We start from the raw sequence: 22422 nt of genomic DNA, 5'->3' as shown, positions 1-22422 counted from the left end.
CGAATATTTCATTCTGAACTGGAACCCGCAATGTGTCTTAGTGTGTCTTCCTATGTTTTAGTGATGTTTCAGGACATTAGTTTCAGAGCTGTTAAACCATGTTTTTAAATCAAATGAACCTTAGCTAAGTTAAAAGTCAAACAACCTACAATTTGAAGGGAAGGCTGGAATTTGACTTTAAGGGCAGAATTGATTAGACAAAGAATGTTAACAATTTATTGCTTTGGAAAGGACGAGTTCATCTACCATTCTCATATATGAACTGGCACAAGCAAAAAGAAATTATTTTTACACAAAGAAAGAAATAAAAATATTAAGAGCCAAATGCAAGAGAAGTCATCCCTCTCTGATAATTTTGGATCTGCCCAGGGCTGCAGGCTATCTCTCAGGCATCTGCTCCTTACAGGAGAGGTGTTATCTGCTGAAGGCAACTCTTTCCAAACATTCAGCACTTGGCAATATGCAAAAAATCCTTTGAAGCTTTGCAGGGAAATTTCACCCAGCTTCCAAGTTCTGCTCACAGCTTTATTTGTAGTTATCATCCACACTCTACCACAGATAACAAATACAGCAATATAGATTTAAAGGGCTTATTCAGATTTGCCTTGCCATACACAGCAGGTATGCTTAATGGTACAGCACGAAGGATTCATTTAAGGAAGACTTCCATTTGTACTCTTAGCCAAGTAGTTGGAAAGAAAAGTTGGAAATAAATCTAATTTATAATTAATTAGATATAGTGGGCAATTTTAGCTTAAGCTTAGTCAGATATTTCTCTAAGTATTTACCTGAGTTTACAAAACTTGGCTAAGAACTTCTGAGTGTCAGAGCTGAGGATTCATTGTTCAGGACAGCATCCACCTACCCTTCTGCCTTCAGCTCTCCACCTCTGCTTCCTCTGTCTTGTGCCCTACCATTCACACTAATGACTTGTTATTCCAAGCAGCCTACCACAAATACTGCCTTTCTTGTAGGTGATCCCCTTATTCACTTTCGAGTTGAGAGTTTGGATATAACTAGAAAAAAACATTTGTGTCTTTGTCTAGAGACAACTTTTAAAACTCGAGGTGGTTTTTCATTTCCAGTTTAAGCCTGAGCATCTACACATACCTATTGGTACACATTTTGGCAAATACTGCTGAGTGCTCTTCTCAGCTTAGTTACCTAAAATAGTCTTAATCAACCTGCTATCCACTTGGCTCCTGCTTACTCGGGACTGTTCCTCCAAATGCAACGTGAGATAATGACATCTTGCTAAATAATGTATAGACATGTACTTTGTTTACATTAAGTTACTGATCTAAGGTGTACTGCTACAAACATCCCACTGGCATGTTAGCAATAGAAGTGTCAGACGACAAAGTAGCTATGTTGGCCATGTTTATGAGAAAATTCCCTTTTTTCCCTTAGACGTTTTTCTGGGATTCCTGTAACTCATACACACATGCTGGAGCTGCACAGTCATGAATTTATGCAGATAATCCTTAAACCAGAACAATCTAGTTGCAGATCTAAGAACTCAGCATCAGCAGAGCTGCCTTCTTTGTTATCTGAACACTTTAACTCTATTTTCAGCATTGCCCAAGTTGTGTTTCTTGTCATCCAACACATCTTTTTTCTTTGATTTATCACTATGCTCTCTTCCCTGCCTTATGAGACAGGCATGAGTCAGCAAAAGCACTTCTGCTCAGGCTTTGTTCAATTAATTTAATTTATTCATAGACAAGACTTCAGAATCCACCTTAAAATAAATATATATTTGAAAGCTTTACTGAACAGGCTGAGATTACTAAGCTCTAAGTTAGCTTTGGAATAATTTTCAAAACCAAGCTTAAATCTCTCTTTCTTCATTGTTAATCATAAAATCTACTCTAGAAATTGCTGCTTTGTGCTACAGCATCTAAATGCTCCCTAGAATTTATATCATCGCTCCTTGTGCCAATAGTAAGTGTTGACTTGGACTGCATAACCATGATAGTACCTTAAATTCTTCATTCAACACTTGGTTTTCCTCCCAAACATCCTGCTATTTAATAATATACACATACAAAATTGCAGTTTTACTTCACATTCCATTGTAAATGAAAGAGGTGTTTTCAGTAGGGCAACACAATTTTACCTAGCCTATGATTTACTTAATTGAAACTATGGAAAATACTGACAGAAACTATCTGAAATTTAACCTGCTGGAAAGTCCTTATTCTCCTATTATAACGGAACTGCCCTAGAATTACTTTCGTTTTCCATAAATTCGCTGTCACTGACACAACTCTGTTACCATGAGTGCCAAGTACTACTTTTGGCAAGTTGTCAACTCTTTTAACCACAATATGCTTTTTCTCTGCTGTCACTGTAAGAGGCTACAAGGCTGATAGTAGCAGAGGGAGCTGGCAGAGGAAAAGCAGTCTAGAAAAGATGAAAGGTGCCTGTACTCCAACAGCCATTACTGCCACTTCTTTCTATCCCCTGAATGATCCATGACAAAAGGTGTTAATCCTCCTGTAAATACCATTCCATCATGACTAGCAGGGGTCAAAGAAGGAGCCCAATGTTTAAATTTTGTCAAAGCTTCTCACATCTCTCTTTCTAGGTCTTGACTTTGTAACTTCTTTTGTAAAATACCTCTTTCCTCTTGTTTTCTTTATAAATGTGTGGTTTGGGAAAAAAGAAATAAAACCCAAACTAATTTCAGACATATGCAGCACTTAAGGATAAAAGTTTGTCATACCTGCTGACAAATAACTGAGACAGTTGAGTAAAAAATTAAGAAAACCTTTTGTTAAAATTTCCCTGAATCTTTAGGACAAAAGTATCTGCCTTAGACAGTTGACAGGAATCCAAGACACCAGATTCAGTTCTCAGGCTGTGCCAGCTATTCCTTTTAAAAATTCACTGCCATCATAGAGCTGACCTGTTTCTTGCAATGAAGCAGCTCAGGGTATGTGAGCAAAAGAGGACTGAGGTTACCCCGAAAAATGCTGCTCTGCCTCTGCCTTGACTCCAAGCCCTGACACCTCCTCCTGTAGGGAAAGCTGCTCTGCCAGGGCCATCCAGGTCAGTACCCCGTGGGAGCAGTCTAGGCTGACCATTGTAGTCTGGCACATGTTCAGTGGATGGCAGTAAGGTGTGTTTTAGCGTCATCAACTTTTATTTTTTAGAATTAGGCCTACATATGCTACAGAGAATGTGAAACATTCCTGTGGATTGCTGTACTGCTTGGTGTGTGTAAAATAGTTCAATGACTGCACAACCTCAGGCCTCCAGTGGAAAATACCAGCACTGACAAATCTTAATGTTGGGATTTGTCCTGCTCTTTGACAGGATGATCTCTGAGGAGGTGCATCTCTTAGCAGATCTTGAAGCTTTGGCTCTTGTAACTGTTAAATATTTGCTAAACTCAGTCTGCATTAATGGTAATGGAGATTACATATAGTAAAGGTTAAAGAAATATAAAACACTCTTGGTGATCTATTGAAGGACCACTTTGAAACCAGCTCTTCTTCAGCATTTTACTGTATATCAGAAAATAAATACAGTTCTGGGTTGGAGGGCAATAGGACATTGCTCACGATGCCGACCTGCTTTGGGTCTGCTTGGACCTCTTTGGGATATGCACAAGCATCTTCACAGAGCCCCCGACAAGAACCAAGGACTGTTTCGTTCGTTTTCCTGCAGAGAATCCCCACGAGGGAGCCCCGGGCAGGGGATGGCACAGCGGCCCGGGCACAAGCCCCCGGCTGCGGCGGCCCAGAGCCGGACCGGGGCACGGACACCCCCGGGGCACCGCGGCGGGGCCGGGCCGGGCCGGGTCGGGCAGGGGGCGGGCCGAGCCCCCGAGGGAGGAGCTGTGCGGAGCAGCGGGGTGGGCGCACGGAGCCGCCGCAGGCGCCGGGGCCGGCTGGGAGCGGAGCGGAGCGCGGCTGGGAGCGGAGCAGAGTGGGGCAATGCCGGGGGCCGCACCCCCAGCCCCGCGCCTCTGGCTCGGCGCGGCCGTGCTGGGCTGGCTGGCGGCGGCCGGGGCCCGCCGGAGAGGTAAGGGACCCCCGCACGGGGAGCGGGCCGGGCACCGCCGGCCGCAGGTGGAGCAGCCGAGGGGCGAGGGAGGGAGAGCGGCTGCGGCGGGGCAGGGACAGCGCCGGGCGCTCCCCCGGGCCCGAGCATCGCCCGCCGCCCGCGCAGGGGCTGCTGTGCGCCACAGGCTGCACTGGAACAGGCTGAACTTCACACCTGCCAAAGCGGGAACTGTCCTTGTTACAGCGCACTTGCGGGGAAAACCTGCCGGGGGGAGCTCCAAGACCAGGCGTGCTGGGTCTCCCACCCTCTGTTCCTGGCGCTCTTGTGCGTGTTGGAGCACATCCTGGCACATCCTTACCTGGGACTCTGCTAAACCCGTGTCTGCATATCTCAAATTTCGGATAGAAAATCTACATCAAGTGTAGATACTATAACCATGAGAACTACTAGAAAACGTTCCATAAACATCTATTTTACACTTTCCTAAAGGTTATGCGATTATTTACTGTATTTGCAAAGCACCTCGTAGAGCGTGAACAGAAGTGGTTGAAAAGTGTTTTAACATCCAGTCTAACAAGGTTATTTGTAAAGATGCATTAATTTGTGCCTGTTGATTCGATTTTCTTCATTGGTCCATGCATAGGAGTAGTCACCATGTTCCTGTTCCATGGGATTGCAATACTGTCATTGCTACAACATTTTTGCTCATGTTCTTTTATAGGTCTCATCAGAGAAAATAGTATTTTTTAGGTAGTTACAAGAATTTTTATATTCTTCTTTAAAAGTTTTACTCTAAAAAGTTGTTCCAGGATAACTTAATCCAAAAAGTGAACTTCTTTCTGTTTTATTATTTTGGAAGAGTTTAGATCCATGAATACTTTTGTTAAATTCAGTTACAGTTCTAATTTCTGCCTTAGGATGTTGATGTGCTGCATCCTTTGCAGTCAGTAAATGCAAGAAAAAGCACATTCACACCCACAGTGGTCACTTACTAATGACATTTAGTTTATCAGTTGTCATTTGCCAGACCCCAGCCTTTGGGCTGCAGGACATACACACTCATAAGCTTTTTGTACCTGAGGAACTGGATTGCCCTTGCCTGTCTGTACTCTGCTGTGACTCCTCTTCTCTACTTAACTTTGTTCCTGGCAGTCCTCAGTTCCTAACAGTTTCATTGGGTTGGAAAAATTCCGGACAGGTGGAAAATCACTGACCCCTCTTTGCACATGGATGGAATAGAGATGTGAGTAGGAAGTTGAAAAGCCCTTCTTTTGTGGAACTCATTTTCCACTCGAGTGCCTCAGAGATAGGCATCAGGAGCCACTTCATATCTCTATGTGGCAAATGAGCTCCTGTGTTGACTTCAGAAACCTCTTTGACTTTTGGCTAAGGTGTTCAGAGGACCTATTATGTGACTCAGTTTACAGCAGCCATGGTAGAAACCTCAATGTGTTTGCAGGGATTTCTATATCTCTCCCAAAAGGCTCATCCTCTAGCACAAGGCTATCCATGTGTTTAAGATGTTGCAGTTTAGGGTCACATTTCTCGGTATCTGTCAGGACCAAGGAAGTCTGGGACAGATCAAAGCAAAGCTCACTGCACTAATCCCAAAGACAGTCAAGAAAAGCAAATATGGAATCAAATTCTTCCTGTTGTGCAGAGACAGAAGTTGAAGAACAGTAGAGATCTATGTGCAGTAGTATATATAGGGTTTTTATGGAAAGAAGCACAGAATATGATACATAAACTCAAATGGTAAGAAAATAGCTGCATATTTTCCCAGGGTGAACTGCTTTTTTTCAGCAGACAGTGTGTAGTATCTGGACCTCCAAACAGAATGGGAGAGTTACAACTTTCTAGAAACAAGTCTCTCCTATTAACCTATTGATAACCTTTTGCCTGTATCTCCTCTGGATTAAGGGAAAACAGGGTGCACTATCTACAAAGGAGACTGGATATCATGGTTTTATTTCTCAAGTATTCATTTGTGTATTTTATAATTGTAATTTCACTATTCTACAGCAAATATTTAAAATGAAAGTTATTAAATCACTAATACATTTAAAGGTCCATAAAAATAATTAAAAAGAACATTCTCATATAGATGGAAAGGTTTTCATCAAGAACAATCATGAGTAAATGCTAAATTTTGTTAAAACTTACATGAGTTTCTGTTTTGTGTCAGAACATGTTAGGATATTTTGTGATTGTGGATGAAGTCAAGTCACCAGTAGCACAGAAATCTTTCCCTAATTTAATGTTCCTTACATCCTGGACAGAGCTGGTGGGTAAGCCTGTGCTGTAGGTAACCTTCCTTAGCACTTCAAAGCTATCAGAACCTGTTTTCAGTTCCTTATAATTTTGTCAGATTTGAATCATTAGGAAGCCTACAAGATGGAGAAACACTGTTTAAAAGGGCATGTAGTGACAGGGCAAGTGGTGATGATTTCAAACTGAAAGAGAGTAGATTTAAATTGGATGTTAGAAAAATATTCTTAACTGTGAGGGTGGTGAGGCACTGGAACGGGTTGTCCAGAGAAGCTGTGGCAGCACCATCCCTGGAAGTGTTCAAGGTCAGCCTGAATGGAGCTCTGAGCAACCTGGTCTAGTGAAAGGTGTTCCTGCTTCTGTCATGGACATTGGAACTGTATGATTTTTAAAGTTCTTTTCAACCCAAACTACTCTATGATTCTATAAAATTGCTGGGTTTTAGACACAGACGAGGCCTTTCTGGAGCATTTCACCAAAGTCAATATTCATCATTAGGAGAATAATATTTGAAAGAATGCTTATATCAAAATCTATTTTTATTTAAGGCATCCTGGATAAGGAGGTCGTTATTTCAGTGGAAAATGTAGCCAACTCCCTCTTAAATGCTTCTGGTGGGAGCAGATCTATTCTACAGGGGTAACATTTTTGCGAAGAACCTGACATTAATATTTTGTATGTCTGTTCATAAATATGATAATTCATTTGTTTCTGCTGTTGCTGAAGTTAGACAGTACTTCAGTTACACTCAGGTGTGTAAAAAAGTTGTTTTCATTTGTGTTATTGATGATGACAGTTATTTTCAGTTGTTTTGCAGAATGAAAAGGAAAAAAAAATTAACCTGTGTTACACAACATAAGATTTCCAAGCAAAAACTATGGAAATATTAGCATACTTGTAGAAAGGAGAAAAGGATACACTGGATTCATAAAGACCTGGATGGCCTTTTAAAGTGATATGCATAATAATAAGAAACTTATAATTTGATCTTTAGTAGGATTTATAACCCTATTACAAGTGACTACAGTCAGCTGTTTTAAAGATCTATCAAATGATGATCTAATTAAACTGTGGAGGAAAAGAAAATAAAGACTTGTCTCATGTCTAGCCTGATTTATTAATGGAGAAGGTAACAGATATTAATTGTTTCAGGAGTGATTCAGTTACAGGAAAGAAAACTAATGAGGGTGCTCGATGAAAGGGAGAATTCCAGTAAAAAATAGAGGACAGGAAGAAACTTTCATCATGGTTCGTAAACTGCTTGTGCTGTACCTTACTTGGAAAACATTTCAATAACACACATGACTGACCTGTGATTCTTCAAGGGCTTTTCTTTAAATTCCAGTGAAGGGTAAGTTCCCTGTAAGGTCAAATTGTATGGACATGAATAGCCTACAGGCTACTACAAGAAGCTCAGAAACACAGTGGTGGCACAGTCAATCACACTGACTTCCAGCTGCCCTTAAAGGATAGAAGATAAAGCCATTGTTACCTGCCTGGGTAGCCTAAAGCTGTATCAGATTAAATCTGCAGTCTTTGAAAGACTGTAGGATTCTCATACTGTGCTGAAAGAGATAAAGTCTATTCTTTCAATAAGGCATCTTCTCCATTTAAAGGTGAGGAATTACCTGATTTTGAAACTGTTTTATATTTGTGTTTATCTAGAATAACATGAAAAATGTGGAAGATAATACACTATCTTATATTAATAAACCAAAATGTTTCTAATCAGTGACACAATTATACCATGCAAAATATGCAACAAATGCAGACAAACCTGGGACCAAAAGCTGGAGATCAGAGCATTCATATTCAAAATGTAACATTAGACAGCCTTGCTTACAGCTGCATCTTTAAATTCAATAGTAGCATAATAAAGGCAAAAATTAGGATTCACTGTATCATTCAGTATAACCCAAAATTCTGTTCACAGTTAGCATCAGTTGGTATCCATTTTTAAAAGCAAGATAAATAGATAGGTATATTTTTAATGTGACTTATCTATAAACATTTCTTTACTTTATTTTTCCATTCTTTCACTTCCCAAGCACATTCCTGAACAAGAATGGCTATTCAGTATGTTGCATGTAAATATGTCATTAGCCAGAATTTTTGTTATCACCGTCTTTGACAGAAGTCAAGTCACCTGCCAGATCAGAGTCAGAAATTCTGGCATTCTGCTTTATTTCTAAATGAGTTTGCATTACAAAAATAATTTTAAAAGACAACTGTGATAGACTTCTTCAAATTCTCATCCTTCATTTTATCTATCAGAAAATTTGAGAGATTTTTTGAGACCACAGGGTCACTTAGATGCCAAAAAATATGTTCAGTCATATAAAGATGTCAAAAAATAAGTATTTTCTTTATGATTATTTAGTATGTCATTCATGCAAATTGACTTAAAATGTGTAATCAAGTAGCTACCCATTTTAATACTTTTGCTATGTTCTGCATGTATACATGCAAACTGCATGCAACTATCCAGCTATTTCTCATCCATTTAAGGGAATTATTAATTTCATACAGAGGAGTTCTGTAAAGTGATAATCTATTCTGAAAAGACCTTTGGATAAACCTTACTCCTCCTGAGGTAAATTTTTTATATTTTCATATATCCGACACCCCATTGGTATTCAGGTTTCATAAATATCAGTGGAACTAGAAAATCAAAATCCAGGCAGAATGTATAAATGTATTCTTTCCCACAGGTTTTGCATCCAGGGTAAATGCCTATGTGGTTATTAATGCATTTATTGTCACTAAAATGAGGAAAGTTATGACATAATGAATTCTATTATATTTCTGAGTGCTAACATACAAAGTTATTGTTACTAAGACTTCAATATATTCTTTCATAAAGTTTCGCGTGATACTGCAACATATCCTTATTTTCTTTTAAAAATGCTTAACATCTTTTCTAAAGTACTTGTTAGGCATTCCATCTTGATGCTTGGAATACTCTTGCTCCACAGTTCTTGAATGCTCTCCTGGTGGACATCAGGTCCTGCGGAGCCCTTACCGAAGTGTCGATTTTGATTCATCCCACCTCCAGCAATCAGCTATTCAGGATTTAATCTGTGACCATTCCCTGACACCAGGATGGTATCGTTTCATGATTTTTGATAAGCCTGCTGAGATGCCAACCAAGTGCGTGGAGGTATTGCTGCAAATAATTTTATTCTGAGAAATAGATATTTTGTTGAAGAATTTTTCAGTAGGGTGGGTATAAATAAGAGTATGATGTTGGGGACTGATGTGAAACAATATGAAGTTTCTATCTTCTCTAAATACTTGATCATATTAAAGTATGTGAGCTGGAAAATTAAGTCTTAAGCATTGAAAATTTTACACTGAATGGGCAATAGCAGGGGATGATAAATTAAATCCCTTTTAGAGCACTCAAAAACTGTAATTTCCACTCAGTGCTAAAGAAATTTTCTCACTGGCAGCATAGCAAGGCTATCATGTTGTAAAGCTGAACTGTGTGGTGGTTGGTGTGTTGGGAAGGCCATCTGAGAGCAGTATAAAGGCTTGCAGCCACATGAAACCAGCAATTGTGGAGCTTTTAAAGTCATCATGTCACAGAAAACAGATTACTCCTAAAGTGACTTGAACTAACAGACCTAATTGAGTATTAGTTGCCTTGTCATCTGCAAGCCTCCAAAGATTTAAGAATTACTTGAAATATTTAATACTTCAGATGTCTAGTTCTTTATTTCAGAGCTTATTTGTAGCTTTATTTTGGACTTCTGTTATATTCTAAGGAGATGCATCTTTTTAGTTTCCCCTTTTTAAAACATTTCCTTCCTTAAAAAACCTAAGAATGTCATTAGAACATTGTAACCTTGATTTTTATAATTAATTGAAATTTCCTTGTCACAGTCTCTTAAAAAATAAGCTAAATCCCATCAATTAAGTGCTTTTAAATGAATGCTGAACAGTTCAAACACACTAATACATCAGCTGCCCACATCTCTTAGAAGAACTCCAGGTTAGTTGAGCCTTCAGTTGATGGCAAAGGGCAGATAAAAGGTGACAGCTTTAACAGCTCTAGTTGATACTCAGTGTACTTCTGCTCTACACTGTGTTTGCTGTGCTCTGATAGCATCCACACGGTCACTTACTGTAGGTTAATGGTGCAAAGCAGCTCCCTAAGCCCTAACACAATGGTGAGCTTTTCTGAGCAAAGCACTCAGATGTGGCTTCCAGTTAAGTTCTTTAGGCACTAAATTATAGCCTGTCTTTAGAAACAAACACAAATTCACTAGGTCGAATAAAGGACTTAAATCTTTTGTGTGCATTTGTATTCAGCCTTGAGGAGGAAAGTCAGCAATCCCTCTGTTACACTAGCTGAACTTTGCTAAAAACTCTTGCAAGAAATTATGATGTAGCATTTACCATTTCCTGATGTTTTTCTCTGGTGCTGAAGATGAATCACTGTGGGACTCAAGCCCCTGTCTGGTTGTCTCTGAGGCAGTCAGAATCCATGCCTGGCCCTGGTGAGATCAAGCAATTAACAGCTTGTGCTACATGGCAGTTTTTCTTCAGCACTTCAAAAGACTGTTGTCTTTTCCGAATCCCTGTCAGGGTGAGGAACTGTGGAGATTTCTTTGTTTACTTACTGCAGCCCACCCAAGGATGCATGGGGTACTGTGCAGAAGGTGAGAAAATGCATGCTCTAAACTCAGCTAAGTGTGTGTGTTTGTAAGTAACTGTTTCTGATCTATATCTGTCTGATATTTGGTGGAGTGGAAATGTCAGGAAATAGTTTTGCTAAAATTTCTTGCAATCCTTACTTTTAATATTGATCTGAGAGAAGAAATGATCTGTAATTGTGTGGTGGCCTCGCTTCACCCCTCTTTAACTTACATGTAGCATTCGACTAATTTTCAAAGACCAGAAACTTAAGAACTGAAATTTTCCATGTTATGAGGTAGGGTTATAAGACACATCTAGAAGTCAAAATTCAGTGTACCAAAATTCAGAGTAATTCATGACTGAATTGCACTGTCCAAATAGTCATTACTGAACCTGCATAGAATTATGTATCAGAAAAATTTTATCTTAAGAACTTGAGCAAACTGTGTTTATATCAATTATTTTTTATCACTGTTAGAAATATTTTTGTTGTTGTAATTCTTATCATCGTTCTGGAGCATATACATGTTGCTAGAAGAAAATTCAACACAGAAATGCTTTACTGATACACATTTATTAGTACTATGAGAAAGGAGACCATTTGAAATGTCTCATTGCCTTGGGTGCTTGTGCTGCAAAAGTATGTTGGTGTTCTCAGCTCAAAACTTCAGGATTTCATTATTCATGACAGATTTTTCAGATAAGCAAGCCAGGGTTAAATCCTTACAGTTATAATTACTGTGAAACAGTGACAAATTACTGTAGTAGGAAATTCTTATTAGCTCATATAAAGCTCATATAACACACCATTATGAAAATACTAGCAGTGTTTTCATGCATTATATGTTGTATTACTTGGAGTCATATTCTCTGTTACTGACTACTTTCAAAAGCTTAGTAGCAAATCTATCAGTGGGCTTTCTGGTGCCTTGTTGGCCCATCATTATACCTTTAGATCCAATTGTTAAGACATTCTCCAAGGGTTCAGCAAGCAGGTGCCTGAAACAATGAAGAACTTCTGCACAACAAGACTTGCATTTACTTTGGATCCTGGTACATGATGAGGAAAGAAGATATAAAACCATCGCTAGAGAGTGAACTAGTAAATTTTTACTACCTCAAAAGAAAGCAGGCAAAAAAGCATAACTCTTATTTGCCTCTACTGAACACTGTAAATCTAAAACACATCTTGAATTTAAATGCACATATTTAAGATGATGTTGTCATGTGAAGTACATTGTATTGCTGTACTGCTTTTTGTATCCAGGTTGCCATGTGTACTGTGTTTTCTCTTTAAGACTTGACATCTGTAAATACCTGATGCAAATTTTCAATCTCTTCTCTACATGCAAAGGAATTCAGACATTATACCACTGGAATGTGGAGCAGCAAAGTCTACTCTTCATTCTTTTTGGTGAATGGGATTTACAGTGTTGCTGCTGCCCTTCTGATGTAGTTTAAGTAGAGTGACTAACTGGAATTTTCATGTTTAAGTCAAGTTCCACTTACTTTTCTATAGGATTCAAAATACTAAAGAGTAGCAGTGCACAAGCACTTTTTCTTAGGCTTCTGTAGGAAAGCCAATTTTTTTCAAAGCAGATCTGCACTGAATTTCGCTGTCCAAGGCTACAGTTAAAGAATAAGTGTTCAAATGTGAATTTGGAGAGGCAAAGTATATATTTAAGAGAATATTTTTTTTATTCACTAGCAACATGTATAAATATTGGCTGAGCACATCAGCAGTAAAAGTTGTAGAGGTGGTAGAATATTCTGTACCCTTCCTCCTAGATGATTTCCAGCACAAGATTTGTGCTCACTGCTGTCATAGCTGTACATGGATCAGGTTACTGATTGCTTCTATTCTGAAAATTTGCACTTCAATTAGTGTTTTGTGACATTTGGTCTATAGTCTAAGAGCACTGGAGTTTTACTCTGTATGTGTATGAATATACAATGTAAGAAACCCACTTTATAGTTGTTTCAGATGCAAAGCCACAGACCTGTGATCCTGAGGGAATGGAAATTGAAGGCGTCTGTAGCAGTGAGTATTTTGTTTTGATTTTCAAGGTTTTCTGTGCATCTGTGACCCAATAATGTCAACATTTAGTGATATTCTGACTGGAATAAAAACATGTTGATGTTATCAACACTATTGCTTGGTTTATTGCAAAATGAGCAGTTTGGAGGTAATTTCAGACAAACTTGAATTACAAAAGTTCTTTCTCAGAATATTTTGAGTAGTTACCAAAATATGAAAAAGCAACTGTAATGATGCTGAATGACAGATTACTTTGATTCTTCAGGAGTAAAATGTAAGATGAATTTATAAATCATATTGATGCTTATTCCATTCCTTTCTAAATAGTCTTTTTTTAATTTCCTTTTTTCTTTTCCCCACTTTCTTCATTAATAGTGAAAATATTCTTCTGTAAGGCAGATTCCTTTGCATGTTGCTCACTCCCGCCTGGTAAAATAATTAATTGCATTTTATTCTCTTGTTTATGTTCTTGGTTTAGATTTATTTGGATTGTTTTTCCCCCCTCTTTAGTACCTTCCTATTGTCTAGAATATAAAGAGTTTTTTCTCCATTTAATTATTAGAAGGAAGAGACACATTTTTCTTTGATTCTCTTAAGAAATTATATAGTATTTACACATATTAAAAAGGTAAATATTATTAGTGTATTAATTGGCAAAAGATATGTCAACATAATTGTATCCAATGCTCATTTTGTGCAGAATAAAAATCACAGACCACAATTCTGTCTGACTAGGTAACCTGGCTCCTACATCATCTGCATCTGTGTCACCACCACTTCCATCTGTTCCTGAAGTTGTAGCAGAGATGATCAAAGGCAGCATCTACCTAAGGTGTACCTTTGGCATTCCTTTTGCAAACAGCTCTCTTGGATTCATCGTAACTTGGTCAAGACTTTCTTCTGAAGGTGTCAAAGAGGAACTTACACATGAAACAGCAGTTCATACCTTCTCACTTCTAGAACTAGATGGGATAAACGTCAGACTCGGAGACAGAGTATGTTAAAACATTATTATGATTTCTTTGTAAATCTGTAAATATGGTTCAGTAGACACCAACAGTTTTTAGAGAGAGGTCCAGCACCTTGCTGTATAATTTTTCTTGGCAGAAGCCTACTGCCTCTACTTATTTACACAAACTGCCCATATGAATGTGTAAATATCACAGAAATACGACTACCACTGCCTGTGAGGTTTTGAGACTGGTTGTCTCAATACAGTGCATTGTGCCTCCAGGAGATAATTTTTTATTCTAATAATGTAAATTAAGATGATTTGGGGATGAAACTGCATCTCAGTGAGAGGCTGTAAGAGCTGTAAGAGCCAGAGGTTCTGAAAAACTGTGTTGTTGATTCATTAGATATATATTTTTTTTTCTCTGAATGAGCTGCTGCTTACTGGTTTTGTGTCTAGGATTTATGTTTTAATGTCTGCCATCAAAAGCAGTGGGATGCTTTACCTTCCATTGTACCAGAATGAAGGCTTAGGCTCTCATGGTAACTTTGAGAAGCCTAGGCATTGTAAAATCAATACATCTTAAAATTATTAATTTTGGTTAATTTGGTTTGGTTAATTATTCCTGGAGAAAATAAAACCCAAAAAAAATGTGGTTGGTATGCATATATATATTCAAGCCAGAGCCAGGCTGCCTGGATTGCTTATGGTCAGCAATAGCAATTGTTACTCCCCAAAAATCATTTGGGGACTTCATGAAGACTTGCCTGACAGTGCTGGCTTGGTGACAGTCAAAAGGAAAGGCACAGTTATAAGCTATTTCCTGCTGCTATGAATCAGTTTTTTATTTTTCAGGATCAGAAATGCTGCATGTATCGTCAACACGTCTCAAAATGGATGCAGCAAACTAAAGTGCCAGAAAAAACACCAAACCAAAGCAAAACCACAGTGTCTAGTAGCACCAAACTGATTCAGTAGAGGGAAATCACACTGAATTCCTCATCTTGAAAAAGATTATCCAGGTCTATAACATCAGGAAAATCATAATCTAAGATCTGATGGTCACTAAAAAAAATTAAAAGGCAAAAATTATGAAATGGAAAAAAAGTAATAAATAGCATGTAAACAAGTGTAAAATACATTTTCTTAGATACCATTTGTTGCAGAAATGCTTCAGAAGAGATTTTTAAAGTATTCATTAAATACGATTTGTATGCAGCCATTAGTTGAAGAAGTCTCTACACCACTTGTAGAATATGCCAGGAAAAAGTCCTAGGACACTCAGTCTATTTTTTTGTTCTTTATCGGTATTTATCAATTACCAGTGGCAACTGGTACTTTCTGATGCAACCAGAATACTGGCCATGATGAATCATTGAACTGACTATGGTGGCCAAGTTTCATCTTCATGTGACCACTTCATACTAAAAATGTATTCTCTTACTCTGGTTTTACCCTACAGGTCTACTGTAGCAGTTCTTCTTTTTTCATGGAGAAGCCAGATATACAAAGCTCTTCAGTTGAGAGCAAGGAATTTTTTGCTGGGATTAAGGTAACTTTGTAAAAGCATAATGTAGTAGGAATTTTTGAGAATTGCTACTGCAGTCAGTCCTCTGACTAGAAGGCACTTTAAATGTAGAAACTGTGAATTAGTAGAGCCTGTTGTCAGCTGAGGTGGACTTAAATTGGTCCAAAAGTGGGAGACTCGCAGTGGTTTGTGTGCTCCCCATGTACTCAAGGTGCAGGAAGGCTGAATTGGCACCTTGCACACACAGTGCAGACCTTAGTTTCCAGCAGCTGGAGCCAACTGGTGCTGTGCTCATAAAGTTTGAGGGCACAGCCCTGAGCCAACCTGGTCTGGGTTTGAAGAGGGGTAGCTGGGAGGTGGGCTGTGCTGTGCTGCTTGGTCAGAGGCCAAGCACCAAACCAGTTTCAGTTCCTACTGTGGGTAGAGCTGTAGGAACCCATTTGGTGGCCAAGAATGGGACCCCAGTCCCAGAAAGACAGACTGCATGTAATTAATGATCTCTTGGGTATAGTCCTGCTGACTTAGCCTGAGCTTGGTTCTGTAGGATCAGAACCCAGATTTCTGGAAGTGCAGTTCTGCAGCATACCCTGCAAAGAGGAAATGTGTTCTCTTTGTTTCCCTGTGAGCCTGTATTCAGGATTCAACCCAAGCTCAGCTGTAAGCCCCTGTTATTGATCTCTAATTGAGTTTTTGAGTATACATTTTTGGTGATCTTGTAAGCTTGCAGAGAGGAATCCCAAGAGAAATACGGTGCTTCCAAATTATTTTGGAATTGTTACCTGTTAGATAGCTTCCTACTTCCTTCCTCCCACCCAGGCAGTACACAAAGCTGTTTGTATCTTAGCTTCCAAGGGTTACTAATTTTTGTGGTGAAGATGTGATTTGCTAACTTCTTCCTTCCTAGCTAACCCTTTTTCTTGCCTTTTCCTTATCCTTGCCCCTTTACCCACCTCTTCAAGACTATGGCTGCTGTGTCTGCATCTTCTCCTCAATATGCTGCTGCTTCTCAGCCTATGTAAATAAGCACTTGTAGCTGGGTAGGAAGCAGTGCTGCAGTTTACTCACAAAGACAGCATTTTAAGTACAATTTCTTCTGTGCTAGATACATCCAGAAACATATGAAATATCAGAAGATGGGAAAGAATACAGACTGACAATAGAAAGTAGCATTCCTATTCCTTGTCCTGAATTTAGCCAGCTAAAAAGTGACTGTAAAATCTCACTAACATTAAACAGTGTTGATGAAGGTAAGTATTACACTGATTTTGTTACATTTTGTATATTTAATTATATTTTTGTATATTTTTGTAAATACTGTGCTGGTTTCCTTCTTCAGAGAAGTTGTTACACTGTAAAATACTTTCTAAAATGTTAAATTATTGAGAGTCTTAATAATGCTGCTGAAAATATGAAAGAATTACATGTTGAAGTTTGCAGGTGTTTTGGTAGACATTGCTATCAGAGCCACATTCTTGAACTTGAATAGACAGAATATTGTAATACTTGTAAAGTTTATCATTCAGGTAATTTTGTTTACATGTTACATTGCAAGTATTATATATGCAGTCACAAAGTCATTGTTTTTCACCCTTATCGCCATTTTCTGTAATATTTTCTCCAGCACAAATCCTGTGAACTAGAAGGAGCCTTGCCTATGCAGACAACCTTTTTTTTTTCACATTATCCAGCCTAGCATGATTTCCATTTGTCTATCAAACTGGAATGCAAAAACATTGTCTCGGGTGTGTATAAGAAGAGGTAGAGAGGAGGTTTTTACATGACTAAACTAAACCCAAGAAATATGCATAATTATTTTAATTTATGAAAATGTGTATAAATAAGTTAATATCTATATTAACAGTAGTATGGAAAATGTTGCTTTTTTAGAGGAGCAATTCACTAATGATGTATTTTTTTAAAACAGGTAAAGAGCAGTTAGGTCTAAACTTGGCTCTTTCTTCTTGTCATGTGGATCTTCTCCAGAAATCTTGCAGTAATGGAATTTGTAGTCAAGCTATAATTTATTTCACTGCTGTGACAGACTTCATGCAGGATGGAGACAGGATTACCACAATTGCAGTTGAACCTATATCCAGTGAGAATTTCCTGTGGAATGGCTATGTTCCAGAAAGCACACAGGTTGAAAATCTTTATGCTGAGATCTGTAAACTGTCCAGAAATATGGCTGCTGTTAGTGAAGCTTTTATTTCAGTTGTGACTTGCTGATTCACACAGAGATTTCTAAGTGGTTGTTTTTAACTGCTTTTTTTTTTTAATTCTGTGTTTTCATTTGAGTTTTTTGTTTTACATTTTAATATTGAAGTAACTACTAAGATTGATTATAAGTATAATATAATATACTTTTTAGAATGTAAACTACTATCATAATATAAATAATGCACCTGAGTGCATTTATTTCCTAACCTGACATGTTTTATGATCTTTTTCTTTGTTTTGAAGATTACAGTTAAGGATCTACCCACTGCCTACTGTTACTCATTTACTGACCCTCATATAATTACTTTTGATGGAAGGTAATTGCTGGCTTGCTGCTCTTACTTTTAAGTGTGCTGGGGGGTTTTTTGGGGTGGGTTTTGGGGAATGTGTTTTATTTCTTTAATTATTTCTATATTCTAAATCTGTGCTGGTGATACAAGTAAGCTGTATTTTCCTGTGATTGCAACTGAGTGTTTTACAGTTTTTTATGACAATAAGGATAAATGTGCTTTAGTTGGTAAAAGCTTTCCAGTCATGGTGAGGTAATATTTTCATTTCTAAAGGCAAGTTTTGGGGTTGTGGCAAGAGAATGAAACAAATGGACAAGAGGAGTGGTAGCTGTGGAGTCTGTTGACTGCAAAAAATATCAATGTTCATATATTAAATATGAACCATGATAAAATGATTGAGTAAACAAAACTTCTAATGCAAAGGTGTTTCCAAACAAAAGCATAGTTACCCTATTTCTGTGTGTCAGTGTCTGAATCCTTGTAGGATCAAATTAGGAGAAGCTGTCTGGTGTCTGGGTGGCATTTTGCTGTGTTTATTAGTGGCATTGAAAGCAATTTGCTGCTGTCACTTGCACATCACTGGTCAAAAAGGATTTGGGAGTGAAAACAGCTTTCTTAGCCACAGCTGGTTTGGGTGTGCTGCTTTCTTACAAGGTATTTCTGATTCACAAAGGATGTCTGAACAAACACAGGCTCCACAACTGGAAATGTTATATTCTTTGTTTAGCAGAAGCACATTTCAGGTGGCAGGGTGAGAAGAAGTGGATATGTTGCCTTCAGAACAGGATATTCAGCCCACACATGATAACAGATGGGGAAATAAAAGTTGTGATTGGTTCTCTGATAGAACTTTGACTATTGGTACTAATAAAGTCAATGGGCTTATCCTGATCTTGCAGTTTCTCCTTCAATGGAAGTTTTAGGGATGTCTTAGCTGGGCATCGTAACCATGTATGCATTGTGATCAAACATTCTCATGAAGTAGGGTTTTACTGAAATGTGATCTCTCTGAAAGCATGATGCTGCAGAGAAAGAACTTTCTTTTTAAGGATAAATTACGTTGCTACTTTATTTTGCAAACTAAAGAAACGAATTGCCTACTGAATTTTGGACAATCCAATGCAGTCCCAATAGTGCAGCCATCTGCAGTTTGTCTGCTGGCCTATTATACACAAAGCAAATTGACAGTCTACAATCAACTGTCAAATGCCATTTATAGCCAAGAGGCTATTAAACTTACAGCAAAACTTTGGGGGTTTTCTTTCTGTTTCTTTCTATTTTTTTTTTCTTGCTGCTGTATCATTAAATTGGCTATTTTAACCTTGCTTCAGGGGACAGATGGCTAACCCTAAGGAAAAAAAGCAAGTTGCTATTTATGGTATTCATCTTAAATGATCATTGGGAATAAGCACTCCCCATCTCCATTTTAATAAAGCAGACCTTTTTAAAAGGATGTGACTCTCTGAATCATTTTGTCAAGGGTACTTGTGCAGTTTTCAGCAGCTGCCCCCACTTGCACACTGCTATGCATCTTATTGCTCTTGCTGCATAGGTGTACCATTGTAGAAACACAAAGGTTGAGAAGTACCCTCCATATGCATTGTTGAAATCAAAGCATGGCAGTAGATTCATGTTTATTTTTCCATTCACAGCCTCTGCCTGCATGTATTCTACTCATGATCCTTCTTTTCTGCTGTAAAAATAAGAGTTTTTTATTATTATTGTTTTTAATATTTAGAGCTGGTCAGAGGAAGACATGATGGTGTTTGCTCAGGAAAAGCTGTGTTTTACTTTGTGGGCTGTACTGTTTTTTCTAACTTGGAAAATGAGTTTAAGTATCAATGTTGACCAAATATTAGAGATCTGTTTGAAAATAAAGTTGCTGACATGTATTGATAGTTATTTCACAACCAAAGTGATATCACATGCTATTCTTTTGATTACAGAGTCTATGACAATTTTAAAACAGGAACATTTGTTCTCTATAAGAGTACATCTCGAGATTTTGAAGTTCATGTTCGCCAGTGGGACTGTGGAAGTCTTCACTACCCAGCATCCTGCAACTGTGGCTTTGTTGCTAAGGAAGGAAGCGATATAATTGCATTTGACATGTGCAGTGGTCAGCTCCATGAATCACAGCCACACTTATCTGTAATAAACAGAGACACAACAGGAAGCAATGTCAGAATCACTGAATCCTACTTAGGAAGAAAAGTAACAGTAAGTGGTAAATAATTGCTTACAGAATAGGTAAAATAAAAAATCATGTTTCTCATGAGGCTGTCTTCAATCTCTTTTTAGGTTTTGTTTTCTTCTGGAGCTTTCATTCGTGCTGATGTGAGTGAATGGGGAATGAGCATAACTCTTAGGGCCCCCAGTTCAGATTACAGACATACAGTGGGACTCTGTGGCACCTTTGATGGAAATGCAGAGAATGACTATCACACTGCGAGTGGCATGGAAATCCCAAACCATGCTGATGTTCCTTTTTCTTTTATTAAGGAATGGAGGTAACAAAATTCTTCTGTTGATAAATCAAATGTAATTTTTGATTCTACCTTCCTTTCCTACTCTTAAGAACTTGTGAAAATAATAATAAAAAAAAATCTCCTTAAGTTTTCAAGTTGATATTAGAATGTCATAATTACATTCCATAATTAATTAAGGGGAAAATTGAAACTTAATTGCCAAATAAGTATTTGAGCACTATGATGTAAGATTAGTTTGATTAGCTTTGGAACAAAGTACCAAAGTATACAGAAAATATCCACTCATCTCAATTCTTTGTAAGTTACTTTTGTGTTTTAGCTGGTGATTCAATATAGCTGTGTGCTGCAGACTTATGCTGTAGAAGTATGAAACAACAAAGAACAAAAAAGTTAAAAAGTTACTTTGAAGTTAAAAGTTACTTTAGTAACACACAGAAAATAGTTCAGATGATACAGTTTTACCTTTTCCTTTCCTTGCTAGAATTTTACCAGGAGAGAGCTTGTTTGACAAGACGCCTGCTTCCTTAACATCTTCTAGAAAAGTTTTCTTCTGTGACTGTACACTCGAAGATGCCAGATTATATCAACCAGCAAACAAACTGGAGACAGTTACTCAGTCAGAACCTCCTCTGTCTTGTAAAGAAAGTGAAAATGGTAGATTTCTTTCTTTGATACCAGGACTGGATGTCACTGCTGAGTATCTTGGTCCTGCTGATCTTGTCAGGGGCTTAAAGAAACGTTCATCTACACATGAAATGGATTCATCTACACTTCTGCAGAGGCAGAATAACCAAACCAAACTCCACAAAACATCACTAGTAAACTCGCATTTCTCTGCCACCTCAGTGGGAAATACAGATACAGAAAGAGAGGGAAGTTCAAGCTTAGACATTAGGAGAAATTCTCACCATTACAGCAGTCGTTTTCAAAAACGTCAATCTTCTACAAGTAGAGGGAAACGTCAAAATTATTACGAATACCATCCAGTATTCATCTTCCAAAGTCTCAGCCAAATGGATTTAGAGGGATATAGTTATTTTTTCCCAGAGGACCATGCCACTGACACAGATGAAAAGCTCCTTCCTTCTTGGCCCACAGCTTCAGGCCTCACTGAATCTAGTGCTTTGTTCCTGTGCCAGCAGGCAGTAGCTAATTCCAGCATAGGAAGATCCTGTGGTGCCCTCCTTGGCCGGCGAACAGGGGATGCCATCGATATGTGTGTTAAAGATTTGCTGCTGAAAGATGACCTTGCTTGGGCAGAAGCTTCCTTAGCTCTGCTGGAGAATGAATGTGAGAAAAGAATTTTAGAAGAAATAAATTACAACCCACAGGAACTTGAAGAGTCAGTTGAGAGCCTGCTTACTGCTTTGAAGTGTCCCAGTCTCTGCAGTGGTAATGGGGAATGTACAGAATGGGGCTGTGCATGTTTTCAAGGCTACAGCTCATATGACTGCAGCATACTGTCTGGTAAGTGGGGGGGAAAATGAGATTTATTTCAATAATGTTCTCAGTGTTTCTGCAAAGTGTATTTGTTTTGCTGCCTTTCCTGCTTTTGTACACAGACAAGAGTCCCCAATTATTTAGTTACAGCTTACTACAGCTATAATTATTTTGCATTCAGCCTTGTTTCCAGGGACAAAACATGAGCTTAGTTGCTAACAGGTCAGATTAAAAAAGTCAGTTTGCAATGCAGAGTGCAGACCCAAGAGACTGGCAATGTTTCCACATGCTCTTTCCTTTAGGGAAAGTATGCCACATTCATCCCTCCCCTAGATTTGTATAGTTTATGTGATCCTATTTACTAACTCTAAGTGGGATGTTTATATCTTCGGTGATATTATATCTCGTAAGCTGTTAGATAGGATGGGAGCAGAATTGGTGATGAAGAAAAAAGAGTAAATAGTACTGGGCAGGGATTTTTTTCATTTTCAGTAGATAAAATATTCACTAAAAGTTCAGTTGAACAATTACACTGAAAAAACATG

The 22422-nt window shown here is 38.2% G+C and overlaps 1 protein-coding gene across 1 annotated transcript in view; it reads left to right on the top strand.

Moving 5' to 3' along the window:
- Positions 1 to 3944: 3944 nt before the first annotated feature.
- VWDE (von Willebrand factor D and EGF domains) overlaps positions 3945 to 22422 on the top strand; it is a gene marked incomplete at both ends in the record, with an annotated part of 34497 nt that continues 16019 nt past the window's right edge. The window contains 12 exons of the mRNA XM_083874215.1: positions 3945 to 4032; positions 9258 to 9442; positions 10715 to 10946; positions 12899 to 12964; positions 13697 to 13956; positions 15376 to 15465; positions 16544 to 16688; positions 17366 to 17580; positions 17902 to 17975; positions 19895 to 20168; positions 20250 to 20458; positions 20919 to 21904. Coding sequence (XP_083730341.1) covers positions 3945 to 4032; positions 9258 to 9442; positions 10715 to 10946; positions 12899 to 12964; positions 13697 to 13956; positions 15376 to 15465; positions 16544 to 16688; positions 17366 to 17580; positions 17902 to 17975; positions 19895 to 20168; positions 20250 to 20458; positions 20919 to 21904 — 2824 coding nt within the window. The remainder of the gene's footprint in view (positions 4033 to 9257; positions 9443 to 10714; positions 10947 to 12898; positions 12965 to 13696; positions 13957 to 15375; positions 15466 to 16543; positions 16689 to 17365; positions 17581 to 17901; positions 17976 to 19894; positions 20169 to 20249; positions 20459 to 20918; positions 21905 to 22422) is intronic.

The sequence above is a fragment of the Zosterops lateralis genome (genome assembly GCF_965231275.1).
Source record: "Zosterops lateralis genome assembly, chromosome: 1".
NCBI classification, from domain to species: Eukaryota; Metazoa; Chordata; class Aves; order Passeriformes; family Zosteropidae; genus Zosterops; species Zosterops lateralis.
The sequence above is the reverse complement of the archived record's forward strand: the minus strand, read 5'-3'. Positions and strand labels throughout refer to the sequence as shown.